This window comes from Streptopelia decaocto (assembly GCF_964273445.1).
Source record: "Streptopelia decaocto genome assembly, chromosome: 3".
Lineage (NCBI taxonomy): Eukaryota > Metazoa > Chordata > Aves > Columbiformes > Columbidae > Streptopelia > Streptopelia decaocto.
Window position 1 is genome coordinate 85,633,363 of NC_138656.1, and position 14,714 is coordinate 85,648,076.

Sequence of the window (14,714 nt, forward strand, 5' to 3'; positions counted from 1 at the left end):
TCCGGGAGAGCTCCCGGCGCCCGGCAGGGGGCGCCCTTGCCACACGGCTCCGATTAGTGACAACGGCGGCGGGGGGGGGGGGCGGCGGGGGTCCCGGCCTGCACAGCCCTGCGCCCCGGAGCAGGGGGGACACGGAGCACGTTGCGGGACACACGGAAATTTTGGGAGGTGGGAGGGTAAGCCGTGCCTGCCCGCCTGGGTCAGGGGTTTCCCCGCGCCACGCGGGGCTGAGCCTCCTCCCAGCCCCATCGCACGGCAGGAGGTAGTGGGGAAGCAGGGGCGCTAAAACGGGGGGAGGGGGCGGTAAGCATCGTCGGACCCCTTCACACACACCGCCCCCCACTTTGTCGGAGCGGCCTGTGAGGCAGGCAGCGCGTCACGCCGCCGCGCGCCCCCATTGGCCTCTCACACCGCGCGTCACAAAGCTGCGAGCGGTGACGCAACGCCGTTTCCCCCCCACACCCCCTCCCCCATCCCGCTTCTCCCCGCGCAACCCGCGCGCCTGCCCTGCGGGGCTGCGCGGGACACTCAGCGGGGCCGCGGGGGCTGGAGTCTGCGGGTGCTGTTGGATACGGGGATGGGGTGGAGGCTGCGCTTACTCTGTTTTAAATTTATATGTGTGACACTTTAACAGGTGAAAAACAAGTAGGCACATAGTTATTAAATAAAATATTAAAATAATTAAAATGTAATTGAAAATAAAATTTATGTTTATATAGTATGTATGTATGTATGATGCATGTTATTTTTCCCCTGCGCAGCCACCGAAGTCGTACTTTATAGGCAGGGTGCTCCCCTGCAAAGCACTGACTCGTTCGTGCTCTTCGGGATTTCTATCCTCCCCCCGCGCCGGCGAGCAAGGAGGGAGGGAAGGCGGGAGGGAAGGGCAGGCAGGACGCGCTGCTGCTGCGCTGCCGCAGGCGGCTTTGAAAATCTCGGTCAGGAGCTGAGCAGCTCAAACCACACTGTCCGGGATCCTCGGCATCTGCTCGGAGCGGGGCCTTTGCCAAATTCCGGCGCTCTGGTATGAAGTTTGGCTGTGCCTGGGATGACCGGGAACGTCGGGAGGCGGTGGTAAAAAAGGCAGGGAAAAAAAAAAAAATTAGGAATGAATGGCAGCGCGGAGCTGGGTGCCTGGGGGCGCGCATCTTGGCACGGCAGGAGCCGGGGGGGGTCCACGTCTCCCGCGGGTGCAGGGTAGGGGATTACACTTGTTGCCCCCCCCATTGGCCAGCGGCCAAAACCGTGCTGGGGGAGGCTGCGCTGCGCGGGTTTTCCAGCGGGGCCGCGCGTGGGGCGGGGCGGCCGCGCTGTGCCGCGCAGGGCGGCTCACCGGTGCGGAGGGGCGGACCGCGCCGTGCCGTGCTGCGGCGGCGGGGAGCCGACGGGGCGGCCCGTGGGTGCGCAGGGCGTGGGCGTGCCGGGGGCACCGCCGAGGCCGGCCATGCAGATGGAGGGGGCGGGACGCGGGCGTCGTGACTCGGAGCCCCGGAAGAGCGGAGGAACCCCGTATAAAAACTACTGGGGACCTTTCCCGGGCAGAACTGCGAAAGCTCCGGAGACGGCGGCAGCCCCCGGCAGCAGCGAGCGGGGCGGCGGGCGGCGTGGGTCAGCCTCTGCCCCGGTGGGGGCGCGGAGAGCGGCGCAAGCGGCGGCTCTGCAGGTCGGGAGCCTTCCCCTGCCCTGCAGCACTGCCTGGCCTGGCTCTGGGGCGATTTTTCTTCCCTCTCCTTTTTTTGTTTTTGTTTTGTTAAATATACTCAATAGGTGTGTCCCCTCCTCTTTCCCGCTGGAAGAGACCGTGGGCACCGTCCGGCGGTGCGGGGTGGCTGCAGGGGGAGCGGAGCTCCGGCGCTGGGTGCGCGCCGCTGCTGACCGCTCGCTTTTCCTCCCCTTTTGCTAGGCACGGAGGGAGAGGGGCCCCGGGGGGGCAGTGAGGAGCCCGAGTGGTGCCATCCAGCCCGGGGAGGCGGCGGCCGCGCACCATGGCAGACGATGAGAAGGCCGGCGGTAGCCCCAGCGGGAGTTACGCGGGCGGCTGCGAGAGCGCGCACTGCAACGTGCTGAGCTGGGAGCAAGTGCAGCGGCTGGACCGCATCCTCAGTGAGACCATCCCCATCCACGGCCGCGGCAACTTCCCCACGCTCGCCATGCAGCCCCGCCAGATCGTCAAGGTGGTGCGCAGCCGGCTGGAGGAGAAGGGCATCGGCCTGCGGGACGTGCGGCTCAACGGCTCGGCCGCCAGCCACGTCCTGCACCAGGATAGCGGCCTGGGCTACAAGGACTTGGACCTCATATTCTGCGCCGACCTCAAAGGGGAAGCCGAGTTTCAGACTGTGAAGGACGTGGTCTTGGACTGCCTCTTGGATTTCTTGCCCGAGGGGGTGAACAAGGAGAAGATCACGCCGCTCACCCTCAAGGTAAACCTGCCCTGTGCCCAGGCGCCAGGAGTGGGCAGGTACAAGCGCCTGCCTGGGGGGAACGGGGCACTTTCCCCTCCGGGGGTGGAGGGGTGCTCTGGGAACGCAGCTCCCGCCCCGCACCCCGAGATCCACAGGGACCGTGAGTGATTTTTCCAACCCACGCTTAAGACCGAGGAGGAGTGTGTGGTAAAGCTTCCTGGCCGGGGCTCCTCGGGATTAATTAGTCTTTTCCTTCCCCTCTCTCGCTTGATTTGCTAGGAGCACTGACTTAGCGGGGCGTGTGTGTGCAAGGCGCTGCATATCTCCCCGTTCGGCTCTGCGGCAGCTTGATTTGCCGGACGCGGTTCACGGGGTGTCTGGGGGGAACTTACATGGCTCTAACATCTGCAAGAAGGAAACACCGTCTGCAAGGCACACTTTCTTGTATGCTAAATGCCCCAGCGGAGAGGCATATTCTCTCATCTCAGAGACAGTTTGCTCGAATTAATTAGGCTGAATTCCAAATGCCTTTAATATTTTTTTAGTGTGATTTTTTGAAATATGGGGCAGACTTGTGGAACCTGCACTGAAAAAAGCAGGACTGAGGAGAGTGAACACTTGCTGTGTCTTTTGTGGAGAGGGGAGAGAGAAGTGGAAACTGCTAAGAAAGATTTCTTATGTGACTGTAGCGGTGACCTTTTGTGTGTGGGAGCATGGATATTTGGCGTGTGTGCCATGTATTTTGTGTGTAGATGTATTTAGAAGAGACTGAAAGAAACAGTGTTGCCATATGCTCCCCTTGCATGACACAGTCCCAGAAAATTGTCCTTCCCCATTATCCCCTTGCAATGACATAACTCCAAACACAGATTGTTTATTCTCTGGTTTGTATCTGCAGGCTCCATGAAATCTTTTATAAAATGCTAGGATGGCATATAAGGGGGGGGGGGGAGAAATGTGAACAAATGCAGCAAAGGGGACATTTCTTGCATCTGTGCCTTGATTTGCTCATTTTGTCTTTCCAATTATAGGAGGCTTATGTGCAGAAAATGGTAAAAGTATGCAATGATTCAGACCGATGGAGTCTCATCTCCCTGTCCAACAACAGTGGCAAAAATGTGGAACTGAAATTTGTGGACTCTCTGAGGCGGCAGTTTGAATTCAGTGTCGATTCCTTTCAAATCAAGCTGGACTCCCTGCTGCTTTTTTATGAGTGCTCAGAGAATCCGATGACTGAAACTTTTCACCCAACTATCATTGGTGAGAGCGTCTATGGGGATTTCCAGGAAGCCTTTGATCACCTCTGCAACAAAATAATCGCCACCAGAAACCCAGAAGAAATCAGAGGAGGTGGTCTTCTGAAGTACTGCAACCTTTTGGTAAGGGGCTTTAGGGCTGCCTCCGAATCCGAGATTAAGTCCCTGCAGAGGTACATGTGCTCGAGGTTTTTCATTGACTTCTCAGACATTGGAGAACAGCAGAGAAAGCTGGAGTCCTACTTGCAGAACCACTTTGTGGGATTAGAGGACCGCAAGTATGACTATCTCATGACCCTTCACGGTGTGGTGAATGAGAGCACAGTGTGCCTGATGGGACATGAGAGGAGACAGACTCTGAATCTGATCACCATGCTGGCCATCCGGGTCCTAGCCGAGCAAAATATCATCCCCAATGTGGCCAATGTCACCTGCTATTACCAGCCAGCCCCATACGTAGCAGATGCCAACTTCAGCAATTACTATATTGCCCAGGTTCAGACGGTTTTCCCTTGCCAGCAGCACACATACTCTACTTGGCTGCCCTGTAATTAAGGACAGAAATTAGTAGACCTGGTGGGGAGAACGTTTTCTAAGATGTAGGAAGGGGCAACGCGCCCCTCTGAAATGGGGTGTTTTGTGCAATGATGATCTGCTCTGGTTTTCAAGCCTGGGAAAAGCTTGTGGTTCTTGTAATAAATAGCGGGAGCATGATCAAGAAAGAACCCCAGAATAATTGGATCCTACCCCAGAGCACAAGAGGCCTGTCATTAAAAGCAACCAGCTTCCCCTGAAGTAAGCGAGGGAGGAATGCTTGATGACAATATGGGTTGGCAATATCTGCTCCCATAGCTTTGGCATAAAGAAGATGGGAAAGCCTTATTTTCTTTTATTTTTATTCTTACTGTAGAATGGGATTTGCAAAAGGGACAATATGAAAGAAACAAAACAAAACAAAAAAACAACAAAAAGAAAAAATTCACAAAAAACAATTCTATATATATTCAGGATTTAAAAGTTAGAGGCATAAAGCAGAGATAAGCTGAATAAAAATGTATATTGGAATTACTGCATTTGGGGCTTGCAGCAAGTGCCGTCTATGGATTGACTGTGTAGAATGTATAGCTTGCTTGACTAGAACGCTTTACCAGAAACAGCTTGCTCCAAATGAATGGTAGTGGATTGGTACAGTAATAAAAACAGACACACGTATGATGACAAAGTCCATTATCTCCAGCTGTGTGCATGCCTCACATTTTAAAAATGTGAGAATGCAGGAAAAGCAGCTGTGACAAACAGAATATACTCAAGGACCAAAGATTTCACAAATAAGTTATCCAAGCAAAGAAGATACAGTAGAGTATATATATAGATATATAAAAAAGAAAAGAAAGATGTTGCTATATTTGTACACACCAACAGTAATCAAAAGTGCCTGATGCCTTCATAAAATTTGAAGTGAGAAAAAATATAGTTTTGTGGTTTAACCATGCATTTTGTTTTATCAGGGACACAAAGATTAAAACAAAAAAAAACCCATAAGCTTGTGAATAAGTGGTGGAGGAAATGCCCTATTTTTTTTCTTGGCAAATACCTGTATAGAGTTAATGTTACGTCAGTGTGCTGTTATCCTAGGTACGTGTGTGTATGTGTGTATATATGTTTGTGTGTGTATATATGTACATGTTATAGGTGTATATCTATATATGTACACACACAATATATATTAATGTGGTCTAGGAAAATGTAGCAATTAAGGAATGTTTAAATAAAGTACTATGTGTTTTCCAGTTTGCAACAGGATGTCATAGGACAGTGGGCACCTTGCAGTGAATTTTTAACCCACACCTGAGAAATTTGGAGTAAATGAACCAGTCAGGATTAAGGTGGGATTCAGATAATGTCTTTGGTTGCAAGAACAAGGATTACAGTAATTCAGTGGGTTGCTTGTGAGCCATAATAATTCCACAGATGGAAAAGCATATGACTAGCTGATTTTTTTTAACTATTTTGTACTGTAATGCCATTTTGACATTTAACCCACTAATGTTGTGACTGCATACCTCCATGATGTGTAATTCAGTGGAACATGGATCAAAGATAGATTTATTTAAACCCCCTGACAGCTAAAGAATATTGTATTAGTTGGTGATTTGAACACTAATTGTTAATATTTAAAGGAGTATTTTTAATAGAATGCGTTATGCATTCCAGGACCACTAGAATTTAGCAAATGTGAAATGAACCCTTTTTAAGAGTGTTGCACGATTGCTTAAAATTATATTTTATATATATATTATATATATTTTTATGCAAATATTAAACATCTTTGATCTGGTTGTCACACTGCATTTACAATTTCAGTACTGTACTTTATTTAAATGGAATCACTTTACATTGGAACAATAACTATTCACTCTCATTTCCTCTCCCAAAAGACCAGCAGGGGAAAAAAAAAAAAATCAACCTCCGCTGTTGTTTTCACTTCAGTGCCATCTCTGAAGGTGTTAAATTCTTTGTTGGGCTTTGACAACCTAATGACTAAGTGACACTTGACTCTAATATTTTGCTTTTTCTTACTGAGGAGGAAAAAAAAAGGGGGGGGGGGGAACTTAAGCTTTTGAAGGATGACTGGCTGTGCCCTGCCTGGTTGCGGGCAGGGTCTGACACTCGATGGAGGAGGCAGGGGCAAGGGAGAGGACCCGTGTCCTGGCTGTTTCCCTACTGATCGAGTAAGGTCCATCTGTTTTTTGTCGCCCTTTGTACTTTTCACAGTGGAGGCGATTTAACAGGAACCGGATTTGTTTACTGCAGCACCTTCTCTGTGAGCACTTCAGGAAACCTAAGAGCTGGTTCATTGCTCACAGACCTCGTCCTCACCTTCCCATCCCATCCCATCCCATCCCGTCCCGTCCCGTCTCGTCCTGTCCCGTCCCATCCCATGCCATCCCATCCTCCGGGGCTAGCTGCAGCCTCCCATCTCAACCCTGGTCCCCACGGGGTCCCCCCCAGCCCCCTGGCTGCTCCTGGCCCCAAATCTCTCTTTTCCTCCAGCTCCTCGGAGGGTTTGGTAGCGGAAGCTATGGGGAGGGCTGGGGAAATAGGATCAGCTGGTAATGCGGTATGTCTTCTCTGGCCACAACTATTTGCAGCAAATAAATGAGTCATCCGCTCTTTTAAAAGGGTTTGAGAATCTATAGCTGTGCCACAGCCGCAGGACGCTGATAGTACGTGACACAATGTATTTTTCCTTGGAAGGACCCCTTTTTTTTCTGTTGCTTGAAAGAAAGTTTTAATTCCTCTCAGCTATTTTTTTTTTTTTTTTAATGATTGACAGCAGCTAGTTACCTTATAGTGCATGCAGCAGGGCTCTGAGCTAAACCGCACCTTTCAGCGTTTGCATTTTGATACATATATAATATGTTTTTATATATATTATATAGGTATTCCGGATCTGTTTTGCATATGTTAATGATCAAGTGGTGGAACTGGTGGAGCTTTGTTTTATCTGTGACTGGTAGCTTAAAAGGTGCCTGGTGTTAGAGGTGGGAAGAAGGCATGAGTTCAGGCCAAGCGTGAAATAAGAACCCCTTTTCAAAGCTGGTTTATTTCTGTGGTTTGCACACCTTCCCCTCCATAAAGTCTGATTTTTTTTTAACTGGTTTTTCTCCACCTTTTCAACACACTGGTACTTTTAAAGTTAACAACCGCATTCTTGCTTTGTAGACTTCGATTTTCCCATCCAATCAGTTGTAAGGTTAGAACTTGTACTACAAGAGACAGTGCCCCTTTTAAAGAGCTGAACTGATTAAAAACATTGACCTGATTACAGTAAAGCTGTTTGTGCTGCAGCTGAATTTGCTGCTAACCAACAGGGTGCTAAACTTGGTTAAATGTAGCAATCGTGAAACAACCGAGAGCTTTGAAATGGGATTTTTGTTTTTCCTTAGATGTAGCTGTCCTCCCAAATGCAAGAACTTTTCTTCTAAAAATAGGAGGGCAATTAGAAGACCAAAAATTTGATATTTTTCTAGTTTCTCTTCTTGCACTTATAATATTTTTTATCTTGCACAAAGGCCTTCACACAAATCTTCTAAACACCTCTGATTAAATGCTTGGTTTGCATCATGTCAGAAGCTGCTACCAGTTAACAAAATGCTTTTTTTTTTTTTTTAATTGAGAAAATGAAGTGTGTTAGATAAAACTGCACAGAAAAGGAAAAAATTGTTATTGCATATTCAGCTCCTATTTGAATATATTCTTTTGTATGGTTTTCTTTATGCAGAGAGTTTCCCTTGCAAGAAAGAAAATCAGTGTACTGTTTTGCTGTTGTAATAATGGTTTGCTAACAAAATAAATAGTAAAAAAAAAACAACCTGCAAATTTCAAGACAGCTTGGCTAAAGCACTGCAGGCTCCTGCAGTCTGTAGGAGTGTGCAGATTTGCTTTCCCTCAGATTTCCTTACAACTGTTGCCTCCTGCAAGGCATCCTGTTGCAGCAAACTGCTCCTTGGATTGCTCTTTTGGAACGTTTTGACTATAGGCTTTGTCACAGACAGAAAAAAGAGCTGATAGAAAGCAGACTCTAGAGGGAACAGATTGTGAATTTTGTTTACAGCATCCAATATTTGGATTTTTTTTGTAAATAAAAAGAAGTTATTTTTTTCTATTGATTTGTGTCTGCTGTCTTCCGTGTCTGAAATAGCCCTGGCCTGCTCCAAATGAATACCAAGTTTACTTTCATTAAAAAAGGACAAGGGCAGCACTTTTCTGAGAAGAGCAGCGCTCAGCTGCTTCCCTATTGGAGCACAAGGCGTTTTGAGAAGCCCTGCCTTGTGCCAGCCAACTTTGACTGGCTGCACTCCGCTGTGGAGGAACCTCCCCGGCTGGTGCCAAAAATACTCACCCTAGCGCTGGTCAGGCCATGCAAATGGTCTGAAACCTGAAAACCAAAACCAAAACACCAGCTGTGCTGCACTCCTGCTGCCTTCCCAGTTTAGATCCTGGTACCAGGACTGAAACCTTTTCATGATGCCAGGTACTTGTGCATCATGAAACCACCACGTTGTCAGTAACGCCAGGGTCCTGATGCCCTTGAGATGTATTCAATAGGGGCCGATGCCTCCACTTTACTGTTTGGGTAGGTCTGGGAGGCAGAGGGTGCTGCTCCCTGCGTGTAAGTCGGGGCTGCCTGTAGCAGATGGGTGCTGCAGGTCCTGCAGCGTGGGGAGCTGCTGGGGAGCGGGATGTACATGTCTGTTGGATTCAGCTGCTGAATTAGTCCCGTTCTTCCCACAGATTAAATGTTCACTCCACTGCCCTACAATGCTGTCCTTGTCAGCAGAGGTATTTTCTGTTTGCTCTGTTTACAGGGGAGGTGCCTCTGTAATGAAGGCTAATTTCCTCAAAAGGCACTTCAAGGGAATATAAAATATTAATTTACAATGCTCATGGCAATACTTTTTCAACCAGGGTGCCTCAGGCTGACCCAAATTTGAAAAACATTGACTAAGACGCTGCAGTATGTAGCTCTTACTAGGCTCATTCATACACAGGTACTGGGCTTGGAAGGCTCACTCACGAGCGTGAATGTGCTTATTGTAATGATGAGTGAACCTGTATTCCCCTGTAAAAACAAACAAACAAACAAGCTGCTGGGACTGCTCATTTTTCCAGGCGCAGGAGCAGCCTCCTGCACAGTGCCTCTTTTGAAACCTGCCGGGCACGGGATGGGACTGCTGGCCAGCCTGGCCTGGAGAGGGGGATGTACTTGGCATCCCTGCCTGTGGAGCATCGCTTTCCTCCCATGTCACTGCCAAGAAAGGGAGGGGGACATGGCCTAAAGCTTCCTCCTGTTAACTTGCTCAGTTATAAAATACTTTAGGCAGTCTGACAAAGGCGGCTGCAACGCCCAAAGACGGAGATGGAAATCAGGGGATTGGAAACCATCGCAATCCAAATGCCTTTGCTTGTCCCTCAAAATCCAAGCCTGAACGGATGCTCTTATACTTCAAAGTGAGTGAATTCCAGTTTCTCTGCTTAAATGTTGGGGGATTTTTTTGAGAAATGAATGCCACTTGAGTATCTGGAACATTACAAGTCCTCCTTCCCAAACCGAGGAGGCGTATGGTGGGGACAAAGCCAGCTGAGTGCTGTGCTTTAGTAGGTTGTTTTTAAGGAGAGAGGAACGTTTAGAACTGTGGAAGATGGAGGGCGAAAGCAAGGTGTGAGAATGTGAATCACCTGAGCCACAACACCACATGGTGGAAAGCTGGAGGGCATGCTGATAGATTAAAGCAGGAGGGGAGAAATGGCTCAAGTCTTTAAGTTGTGTTCACCCTGCTAAAATGAGTCTGATCAGGGAAGGTGTAACTTCTAAAGGTAAGTAACAATCTGTGGTTTGTCTCAGCTGTGGCAGCACATTTTTATTTTATTGTGTTAAAAAAAGAAAAATCTTCAGGAACCCTTTTGCCCAGGAATGAAGTTAAATGTAGTTAAAATTAACCCTACAACCTCTAGTAAATGTATCTGCAGTCCCTGGAAGGCAATAAATTAATTATGCTGAGTTGAGTTTTGTAAACCTGCTCTTGAGAAAACCCCATGAAACTTCTGCAGAGATTTTTGTAGCATGTTTGTGTGCACCTTGATCCCAAGTGTTTGTGTGGATCTGGTCACGCTTTCCTGAAACTGCCACCAAGCAGCTATAAGTTTTTACTAGATTTCAGTGTATGTGGCCATATGCACTTAGGTAAAGTACAGGCTATAGCTGTGTACTGTGGTGTTTGAGCTGGTGTAGTTTTCTTGAAATCCCCTAAATACCTATAGGATTGTGTCAGAAGCAGCTCTGCATGTGGGACTCTAGTCCACATGTAAGGTGCAGGAGCACAAAATCAAAATATGCACTTTGGAGGAGAAATACTATGACTTCAAAGGCCTAATAAAACATGACAAACAGACTCATCATCTACACTTACATAGCCTTTGGCTACTCAGAATGATTGGTTTTTTGCATGCGCAATTCCGCCATTTCATGTGGCTGCTATTTCATTAGGATGTGCAATGCCAGTACATGCCAGAAAATTTTCCTTTTGCATTGTTATGGGCACAAAACCCACGACCCCAATACACACCTAAATATTGTGTGCAAAACATGGGTATTCACCAGGGTAAAAACATCTCTTAGCTTCCCATAATGGCTTGGAGCGCACACAGTCCTGCTTCTCAAGAGGATAGTATGCCTAAACATGCTTCACCTTCTGTTGGACTTATGGGTGAACAACTGTTCTGGATGGGCAACTCTCCTGATAATTGTGTCTTCCTGAAAATGGAGAAATCCATAACAGCCAGTGCTTTTAAAAAATGAAATTATCACTATCTAACTTACACAGGCTTTCTTCTCTTTGGGTTCTGTCTTGCAGGGTGTAGAACAGAGTTGCTTCTAAAATCATGGCTAATGACAATGAATATGTTTTGGAGACATCTAGCTCATCTCTGTCAGCATGCGTATCTGGTTACTTCTCTGCCATTTGAACAAAGGTAATGAGCAGTGCCTGGAATAGGAGGGCAGGTGTTCCTGAGGGAGACAAACATGTCTCTACAATGATTTTCTCCCAGGGAGTGTGTTCCTTAGAGAAGGCAGGCGTGCGCTCTTGTGTCCATGGTGGCTGCATGGCTCTCATTTTAACTGTGACTCCCTTGCTCGGGTCATTCCCTCAATCCAAGACATCCATGGAGCTCCTACAGCACATTATGATGTGGAAAAGTAATTGCAAGAAAATAATTCTGCAATTGCAATAATTCTTAATTTAACTCTTTTTTTTTTTTTTTTGATCTTTTGTTATTGAGTAATATCTTTTGCTCTCACTTCTGCATTGCTGTTCTGTGCTTGCTTCTCTGGTGCCTTCTCATCCTGATTCTTGCAGCAGAAGTGGAGGAACCAGCACCACATGCTCTTCAGTCTATCAATGATCCTGCTAGTCCCTGGTGTTTGAGAGCCCCTGACGTAAGTTGGCTTGTTAGGTGAGGTTCAGCAGGAGCTATGGAACGTCTCTGTGTAAACAAGAGTCCTGGGTGTCCTGTGAAATGGTCTTCAGAAATATTTCAAACCAAGTTCTCCACTAACAGTTCTTCCTGACAGGGGGAATTTGTCTTGTACAAACAGTTACTTGGACACCTCAGGAAGTGCAGGGTAAGAGTTAAATGAATTAAAAATTTAGCAGAATAACAAATACTATTAAACCAGGGAAAAAATGCTCTGCAAGGTACATATTAAAAATGTCAGCATCAAAACTAGTAGAGGAGCTCTTCCCCAGCTTGAAGGATTCTCTTTAGTTTGTACCAGGTTGTTCACACTCTTTGCAAACCGGACTCTTGGCTTTGGTCTAAATTATGTGTTGGAAAACCATACACATCTCATGTTCCTCACCTCAGGCTTTCTTATTTAGGAAACAACAGATACATGATAGTTGTCTGCTTTGCAATCGTGGTGTGAACTGTGACTTGACTGATTTATGTAAGTGGTGTTTATAAGTAACTCTATAAATGTCAGGCAGTGGCGGAAGTGAAACCAAGAGCTTGGGCCTTCCTTCTTGCCAGCTGTGAAATACTCTCTTGCCGGTTTTATGGAACTGTAAAATTGAATTGCACTTTTTTTTTTTTTTTTGATTGAGCTTTCTGACATGCTTCTCATTTCTTCCTAACCCTCTCTCACCATTAATGTCAAATATTTAAGGCAGGATTTTCTTGTCTGCCAAACTCATTCATTGCCAGTGCACACTGAAGTCACGGTCCCCTGCGGGGCCACACAGAGACATTCGTGATGTGTGCCAGATGCTTGGGGAGCAGCATCTGCTTTCTTGCAGCCACCGTGGGTCTTCACATATGCCACATTCCATAAAATTATTAAAAAATCACAGAAGTGACAAGAATGTGAAACAAACCAAATTTTGCCCAAAACCTAGACAGCTCCAGGTTTGTCTCCAGGGTCTTACAGATGCCACTTGTCACCTGCTGTTCTCTGACCCCAGGAAGAACATCTGTATTTTATATAAACTGAGAAAAGTGGTGTCTGTCTTGGATCAGACTGCTGCTGTCACTTGTATGAAGACAGACCTTTAGGCAGCAGAGTCCCTGCAGGGCTGGACTGGTGGCCATCCTGAAGGTTATCTACCAAGAAGAAAGAAAAAAGGGGTTCAGGTGCTGGTGAGGAACTCCTGGCAATCATTCTGTGAAAAGCATATATAGTATTGAATCAACACTGAGAATGATGCATTTGTTTTCTGGAGTTTTGTGGACAGTTGTCATGTTTACTGCAGATCACTTGGTACATTACTTGCAGTTTAGTTTTCATGAGTGCACATTACTGACACACATGGAGTACTCTTTTAAACTGTGCTTTTTGACTGATCAAAGGGTACTCCGTATAAGCAGCACAAAGGTGTCCTACAGATATTCTCCACTGCCAAGAGCTCGCTCTTTGGACTCTGAAGACAACTGCATGGGAGTTTTCCTATGGGATGATGATCTTCCATCATCTCAGAAATGCCCTCCCACAGCAGTGGGAACAACTGTGAATGACGGGAAGCATCTAATGAAATTCTGTCCAACGCAGCAGACACCTGAGCAAAAGCTGGTGGGGCTAATTGGAGACTTATCCTGTGGCTTTAGCTGGTCTTTGATGCAGTCATAGCAGCTACCTCTGTGCTTGAGGAGGCATGCAGGGAACACACAATGCAGATTTGGTAGCTGATCTTGACCCTAGCATTACTTGCTAGTGCTTTGTTGTGGAATGTTTGCTCTGCAATAGCAAGCAAAGGGCATGACCAGGTTAGGACCCATTGTACCAGGCACTGTGCAAACAGCCCTGTGTGAGTCCCTGCCCTGAGATCTTCTCCGCATGGGGATTTCAATGAGCTTATTCTTTTCCTTTAGTTGTCTCTCAGTAAGTCAACCAGTTTACTTAAGGCAAGCTCTTGCTTTTCTAAGAAATGAGATACGCACTTCAAAAAGTTTGTTCCCAATGAGACAATTTTTGTGAAATGTTACTGAATTCTGTAAATTTGTTCACTTGCTAAGGCAGTCATGTCAAAATCTCAGCTTGCCTTCATGAATAACTGAACCCACTTGCTCTCTTAAAAATCTGTGTGCTTGATGTGATACCTTTTTGTCACTGAGAACTGAAATCAGTCTCCTTTTTCTATAGCCCATGCAGAAACAGGTGCATTTCTCCCTCCTCCCATCTTGACTTGCAACCACTTCAGGACGTGAAATGAAACAACTGTGGAGTAGCATGCAGCAACATTAAATAATGACTTCAGAGCCAGAAGTTGCTAACGTGCTGAAGAAGCTTAGCCTGTACTTTGTACCTTTTGAAACTTAACTTCTCCAAAATGAGTGGGTGTCCTGACTGGGACTTTTGACGTCTATGTAGGTAATACCCCGTGGTGTCTTTTTTGTTTGTTTGTTTGGATTTTTTGTTTTGTTTGTTTGTTGGATTGTTTTTTGTTTTTTCTTTGTTTTTTTTTTTTGTTTGGTTTTTTTTTTTTGTGTGTGTGTGTTTTTGTTTGTTTTGGTTTTGTTTTGTTTTCTTGTAAAATAGGCTGCCTACCAGACAAATGCATCAGATTTGGGAATTTTCTTAACAAACGAAGATTATCTCACCATGCAGGGCTACCACCACCAGTTGGCCATTGAATTCACCTCCCCAAATATGTACTGTCATAAATCCACAATGTCTCAGCTCTAAACTGACAGCAGTAAATCATTAACCTAGGACACACTCTCGCTAAATGTGTATTACCTCCTGAACATATCAAATTGGAGTGTTTGGAAAAATCTCAATATACTAAACAGTTTACAGACAAAGTTGCTAGAAAAAAGGTGTAATGATGGCAAAACACTGTATATAATGAGGTTGAGGGGAGGGGAGCCTAATAACAGCCCTTTCTGTAATTCAATAGAATAGTTTGAAACTCAGCTGTAAGCCTATGACTATGGTGCTACCGCAAGAGTCATGTACTGTGGTTTTGGGGTAATCTATGTTTCCATTGTCACTCCC

General features: G+C 46.5%; 1 protein-coding gene across 1 annotated transcript; it reads left to right on the forward strand.

Moving 5' to 3' along the window:
* The first annotated feature begins 1,521 nt into the window (after positions 1–1,521).
* Positions 1,522–8,331, forward strand: TENT5A (terminal nucleotidyltransferase 5A). The gene is made up of 3 exons (XM_082048054.1): positions 1,522–1,663; positions 1,904–2,420; positions 3,434–8,331. The coding sequence occupies exons 2-3, from the start codon at positions 1,986–1,988 to the stop codon at positions 4,211–4,213; spliced, it is 1,215 nt and encodes a 404-aa protein (XP_081904180.1). The 5' UTR covers positions 1,522–1,663; positions 1,904–1,985; the 3' UTR covers positions 4,214–8,331.
* Positions 8,332–14,714: the final 6,383 nt, after the last annotated feature.